Source organism: Morone saxatilis, unplaced genomic scaffold, assembly GCF_004916995.1.
Source record: "Morone saxatilis isolate NCDOM2014 unplaced genomic scaffold, NCSU_SB_2.0 Contig3, whole genome shotgun sequence".
Taxonomy (NCBI): domain Eukaryota; kingdom Metazoa; phylum Chordata; class Actinopteri; family Moronidae; genus Morone; species Morone saxatilis.
Window position 1 is genome coordinate 20848281 of NW_023339873.1, and position 7040 is coordinate 20855320.

The 7040-nt window shown below is 39.5% G+C and overlaps 1 protein-coding gene across 1 annotated transcript in view; it reads left to right on the top strand.

Moving 5' to 3' along the window:
• kcnk5a (potassium channel, subfamily K, member 5a) overlaps positions 1–4574 on the top strand; it is a 12993-nt gene extending 8419 nt beyond the window's left edge. Inside the window, exons 2-5 of the mRNA XM_035674790.1 lie at positions 237–348; positions 540–706; positions 821–989; positions 1458–4574. Coding sequence (XP_035530683.1) covers positions 237–348; positions 540–706; positions 821–989; positions 1458–2401 — 1392 coding nt within the window. The 3' untranslated portion in view covers positions 2402–4574. The remainder of the gene's footprint in view (positions 1–236; positions 349–539; positions 707–820; positions 990–1457) is intronic.
• The last annotated feature ends 2466 nt before the right edge of the window (positions 4575–7040 follow it).

Genomic DNA, 7040 nt, shown 5'->3' on the forward strand with positions numbered 1-7040 from the left:
TACTGATGTCTCTATATGACCTACATAAACAAACAAACAAACAAACAAACAAAAGACCATCAGAGAAAAGATTTGCTATTGGCACTGTCAGTGCGTCGGAGTCAGTCAGGTTGCCTTTGAAATCAATGGAACAGTCGTCCACAGGGGCCACCCAGTCAACACAGTTCTTTTGTTTCTGCATTAAGTTGAATTCAGGCTCATACTCAATTGTGGTCTTTCATCATCTTCGTCCTCAGGTGGTGTCTGATGCTGCTGGCCAAGGGGTCACTATAACTGGCACCAAGACCTTCAACAACTGGAACTGGCCAAACGCTGTTATCTTTGCTGCCACTGTTATCACTACTATCGGTAAGTGCTTTGGGAAGATCTGATTCTAATGGGGAAACGGGTCATTTTTTTTTTTTTGTTTTGTCAACGTTTAATTGGGTAAAACTGTAAAATGTTTTTGTAATTTCCTTCTCCTCCTGTAAAGCCGTACTGAAGAGATAATTAAAACAACCTAACTCTAACCACTTTGTTTTCATTTTCATTTTTTAAAGGATATGGGAACATTGCTCCTAAAACGTCAGCAGGCCGTGTATTTTGCATCTTCTACGGGCTGTTTGGTGTGCCTTTATGTCTTACCTGGATCAGTGAGCTAGGAAAGTTCTTTGGCGGCAGAGCCAAGCACCTGGGCCAGTATCTGACCAAGAAAGGATTTTCCCTGGTAAGTTGATATGAGCTGTTTTTCCCACTTCTGGGAAGAGTACTTGCATCTCTCTGTGGTGCTAAAACAAAACCTTCACCTGAAGCAATAATGTTGTTTTTTTTTCTTTTCCAGAGAAAGGCTCAGTTTACCTGTACAGCTATCTTCCTCCTCTGGGGTGTGCTGGTCCATTTAGTCCTTCCACCTTTTGTGTTTATGTCCCAAGAGGGTTGGACATATATCGAAGGATTGTACTTCTCATTTGTCACCTTGACCACAATTGGTTTTGGGGACTTGGTAGCAGGTAAGCTGAAAAAAAATACCTTTTTTTTGTTTTTGTTTTATTAACTTAAGCAAGAATACCTGTAGTTGCAAGCATAAATAAGGCATCCCTTCATTGCCTTAAACATATCACATTTCCAAGATAGTTTTTAAATCAATTGTTTAATTATACTGTTGTACACTAGGGCTGGGTTTCAAAATTTGTTTTTCCGATTCAAATCGATCTTCGTTTTAAGATCCAGTTTTTATTCATAAAATCCTGATATCAGTCATTCAATCTATGCCTTTTTCCATGGATGTGTGAAGCTTTTACAGCATTAGTTCTCTGAGAATCTCTTTCATATCAAAGCAAAATCAATATTGTAAATCAATGGGCGATACCCAGCCCTATTGTACACAGATACCAGGAATGTAATAGTCCATCTCCTTAAATTAAACCAGGACAGAATGTTGGATTTCACAGACCTTTGACTACTGTTTGTCCTTGCAGGTGTGGAACCAAATAAAGAATACCCAACTCTGTACCGTTACTTTGTGGAGGTGTGGATTTATCTGGGGTTGGCCTGGCTTTCTTTGTTCTTCAACTGGAAAGTGCGGATGGTGATCGAGGCTCACAAGGCGCTGAAGAAGCGCCGGAAGCTGCGCAAGCTATCTCTGGATGAGCTTAGGCACTACAAGGAGTCCCACAAGGCTGCCCTCCGTTTGCCGCCCACTCCTAATGACGTCAACATCTTCAGCTTCCTGTCCAAGAAGCAGGAAGGCTACAATGACTTGATTAAGCAGATCGGCACCAAGAAAGATGGCAGAGGCAACAGCAGCAGTGCCAACGCCATTAATAAAGCCAAAGAGATCAATCGTTCCCAGAGTTGCAATGATGCTCCCATGTTTAATGGTCACACCATCCTCAGTCTGGACCGCTCGCCACGCCAAAAGAGACGCTATAGTTTCAGTGACCGCGTCACTGTTGCTTTCTCAAAGTCCAAGAACTACCTCCTGGGCTCAGATAATGGTATGCTGCTAACAGAGGACCAAGTAGAGGGCGACCTAGAACTTGACCAGGACCAAATGTTTGAGAACCAGCTTGACAAGGACGTCGAGCTCGAGAACGGAGGAGTGGGAGATTGTGGAGCAGGTGGTCGAAGGACATGGGACTCTAAAGAGTACCATTCCCTAACATTCCAAAATGCAAACATTACTTTTATAGACGAGGAGAACTTCCTCAGCAATAACTTAGAGGAGGAAGATGACGATGATGATGATTCTAAAGCAAAACTATCCATTACTACATGTGATGAAAACATTGAGACAAACTCAAAGGAGGAGCAAAGTTCTGAATCTGAAGGGTCTGTGTTCACTAGTGACTGTTCAGAGCACAGCCACTCCTACGAGAAACTTGTAGAGGAATACGCAAAGGAAGAAAATACAGAATCTTGATCTTCTGTTGTTGCCTTTTTGGGATTAAAGTATTCTAATATGAATTGTTAGAATAATATTGGAAGTCCCTTTGCACTTCTGGGGCCTGATAATGATATACTGCAAAGCAAAGATCAAATTTCCAAAAGAATGTTTTGTTCTTAGCTGAGAAATGAAAATCCACATGGTTTTGACTATTTTTACGAGTTGAGATTCTTTTAAACTCTTGAACAAATCTGTCCTATGTCTCGATGATTATGGACTACAGAGCATGACACGTAACCCCACGAGTATTTAACATCTGCTCTATTTATGTCTTTTTATAAGGTTTGTCAAACTATATGCCACATTTATTGTAATGTCCAAACCACAAGTCCTTACTTTTCTACCCAAAAGAAACTAGAAGTGGAGATGTATTTGATTTCCCATAGTTTCTTCTTTGCATATTCACCATATTGGTGTTTTTTTTTAATATTTATTAAAATGAAGGACATGGTAGCTTTTATTCACTGGCTACACAGGTTTTCCCATTGCACAGTTCCACCAAATGAGGACGGTTCAAAGTCCACTTAAGTGCAGATTTTCTTTTTAAAAGCTGAGCCAAACATTTGTCCTTAAAGGAAATATGAAGGAGGTTAAGGGCCAATTCTCCCTCTGTTTTTCTTTGATATTTCATCAGTTTCTTTTTGTAAAGTCCTTGATAACTTGCTGTGTCTGGGATTGCTGTTTATTTTGACTGTAAGCGATAGAAATGTGACTGCACTAGAACGTCACTGGTGATGCATAGGCAACATCTGGGTGTCTAGAACCAACTGAGAGTGAACCTGGAAAGAAAAATAATTTATGGCAAAATCTGAATATCCAGAAAGAGACTCCAAACTAAGATTTCTGTTCCAAGCTTTTTTGACTGCTGTTGACAGTGTTTTGGAAATGATCCTCCCATTGTGACATACAGTAGACATCTGTCAGAATGCATTCGAGCTGGTTTATTGAACACACACTTGTGTTTTGCTGCTGACTGCATGTCAACCTCTGGCTCCTTGGCCCTCAACCATGGCAGTGCATAATGGGAACAACTTTCACAGCAACAGTATTCACTTTTTGTCTCCTTAGCACCCTTTCACTTCTTTGTATTTGCCATGTAAATATTGGCTGAAAGCCCATCAGTAGTCACAAACACACGGCTCTGCTCAGGACATGGCCTTGCTACTCGTGTTTGCGTTTGGGGGCTCGCGCTGGCATGAATGACTGAAGTACCGCTTATGACAGGCAGCGAAGGTTAACTTGTAACAGATCAATGCTCTCTTGACGTATGTTTCAGTCGTGGGACATAAAGTCACCAGTATAGGTGCTCTCAATTACTGTATAGTATTTCCTTCTCGGTTCATGTGAACACAAATCCTTAAACTTGAGGGACCAAAATATAAATGTCCTTTTGCTTTTCAGTCTCACTTTTGAAAGGGCCCTCGGTTGCCCTGCTCACCCGCTGCCTTTTGCACACGTTACCTTGCACACAAAAACTTGAAACGGTGTTACTTTGACTAGTAAGATGGCAGCGTTTGCAGTGTCACACGGGGCTACTCTGAATTTCGAACCAGTCTCCTCCTTCAAGCCAGTTGGATAATATACTGTAAATAAGGTCCAATATTAGTAGTTTTTTGTATTTTTGTGAACATATGGACCACACCATCTTAATTCCTAACACTGCCTTCAAGATGACTGCTATTAAGTGAAAATGCCTTTAATCCACTGCAGAACAGAGGATATACAGTACAATGGAACATCTGTTGAATGTACTTGTTTCACTGAAAAGGTGAAATCTTTCACACTGGGTGTTTTTTATTTTCCCCCCCCCTCTCCCGCTGCCTTGTATTTTGTCACAGGGCCACTACTTTGGTCTATGTAACATTCTGCTCTCGCTCTCATTTTTACCGGTTTTCCTTGATGTGTTAGTGCAGCATTGTTATGCAGCCATGGTACTCCTCTGGACTGAATTTTAAGCATGTCTCTAGATTATTAACTAAGAACAGGTTAGCCTGGTTTAACCCATTGTCCCAAGGTTTCCTCTTAATGTAGCTCCATTGTGTAAAAACTCCAGTATAGTTGTTTTTAGTTGTCTTTTTTATGATTAAATTATTCATGTTTGTAAAAGTTTGTATATGAATTCCAAACAAAACTGTATATTTCATGTAAATAAACATTTAATAAAACAAGTGTTTTGTGATCATTATGTAATGAAAGTCATTATCCAGTGGTTTAACACAAACTTCCATTCAGGCCTTCAAATTCTGACAGCTGCAGACTTGCTCACATGCATCTATACATGCAAACATGTTCCACACGTATACTAGAAAACTAGAAATTTACAAGAATACATAGTTATATGGCTAAACAACATGAAAAATAAAAATAAAAAACTAACCATTTAATGACTGAAGAATACCATACATACATGTGTCCAGTGTGCTTTTCAAGTGTATGTGCAATCAGTGCACAGACAGTCCACATACTCACAAATTTTAGGCTGCATGCAGAGGTCCACAAACTCTTGAGCAGATGGTGAAATGTATGTCAACTGACCCATGTGTACACAGAAACCATGAACTGAACTGTAGCTACTGCTGAACAGTTGTATAATGTCTTCTGAGGCTCTGAAAACGAACCCTGATGTCATCATCGCAGCTTGGACTTATAATTGGCTCTAGGGATGGCAGTGTTGGTCGGTCAGTTTTGGTCCAGACACAGATATTTGGTGGATTGTCATGAAATTTTGTCCCAACAATCAGGGTCCCCACAGGATGAATGGGGATATCTCCATTACTTACATCATTCTTAACAAAAAGATCCAGTGCAGACTGGCAGTTTAAGATCCCTGGTCTGATAAAAGACACTACTGAGCTGTGTTACAGAACAAGCTTTTAGAGTTTGACCTATAGTAGGAACTAAAAGTTAGAATATTTTGGCACCTGCTTCGTCTATTTTGGCCATTCTTTTTTAAGAATTTCTCTTGTGGGTCCACTAATTTTTACGGAAGTGCTTGAATTGCCCAGGAGTGCAGTTGACTCTCTTGTGCATGTCCATAAAAACATAGGTAACAAACCATAGAATGGCCATTTACATGTAAGTGCAAAAAGTAAAAACAGCAATACATGAGGCGGAATTTCAGTCCTTCAGCCCTTGAAATAGGTGTTTTTCTAATTTAGGCTAGTTAGACATTTTGTTTATGTAAAATGTGGGCTTATTTTGTTAAGAGTATACATGTACTCTTGGATCTTGTTGTACAGTCAAACCTGTATTATTGAATTTTACTAATGACACCTGCACTTTCCTGTGGATATTCTTATTAAATTATAGTGTTCATTCAGTGTCAACAAGTTCATATGTAAATTTCCATGGTGTACTTCCTGACAGTGATACCTGGTATTGCTCATTATGTACACAAACTTGAAGGTCACACTGTCAGACAAGAACCACACTGCAAAAGGAGCAGATAGCTGATATGCAAACCTAGTCAATAACAACGATGAATAATGAATTATGAATACAGTGATATTCTACATTATCTGTATTATCTGTGCTTGTTACAGTTGCAGTTCATGTTAAATGTTTATCAGTTAATGATTGGAATGCGGGTGAAATTTTAAGTGTGGAGCCAACGGAGCCGGGCTGTTGACATATGGTGATCTGCCAAAACGACATGAGATTAGCGTGTGCATAACAGTCAGGGTGTAAATAAACACCACTGCCCCTCGTTCTGATGGCATGTGATTCAAGAATCTGCAATGGAAACATGTCATTGCATTTCCGCTATCAATGTTTCACTAGAAGGGGTGGCGTTAGTCAAGCTTTGCCCTTATAAATGTTAACTCGGCTGATGATGGTCACTGAACCAAACTAAAGAGAGGGCTCACTGTGAAAATGTGCTGAGCTTGGTGGAAACCAGAATGTCTCCTGTTACTGTGGCATTCCAGGCACAACATAAATCAAATTTCCTTTTATGTCTTCAAGTTCCTCAGTCCAGTGTGATCCAATATGTACAGATATGCATAGTCAAGCCATTCTTGTGTCATTATCCTAAAGTTAACTAAGTTTTTTTATTTTTTTTATTTATTTTTTTTATTAAGCATTTTTGGGGCATTTTCATGCTTTTATTACAGCCAGACAGTGGATGGACAGACGGATACAAGGTAGAGAGATGCAACAAAGATCTTGGCTGGATGCAAACCGGTTTCCTTACCATTTATGGTTCTTAACCTCTAAGCTAATTCTAAAATATTCAAATATATCTATATTAAAGGTATATTAAGGTCATCACTGAAATCCCCTTAAAACTTGGTTTCACGTCTCAAGATGTCATGATGATATTAAACCAGTTATAATGTATATTTTTATTTGACCTTGTCAGACAAATTTAGTTGGTGGACATGGTTGAGCATTTAGCAGCTAAGGGCCAGATATTTCTTTCATGAGATGGTTGAGAAAGTGAAAACTGGACTTATATTCATCAGGTGGACACAAACACGACTCCTAATGAATTGAGCATTTAGCAGCTAAGGCCAGATATTTCTTTCATGAGATGGTTGAGAAAGTGAAAACTGGACTTATTTCATCAGGTGGACACAAACACGACTCCTAATGAATAATCATTTTACTTGTTATT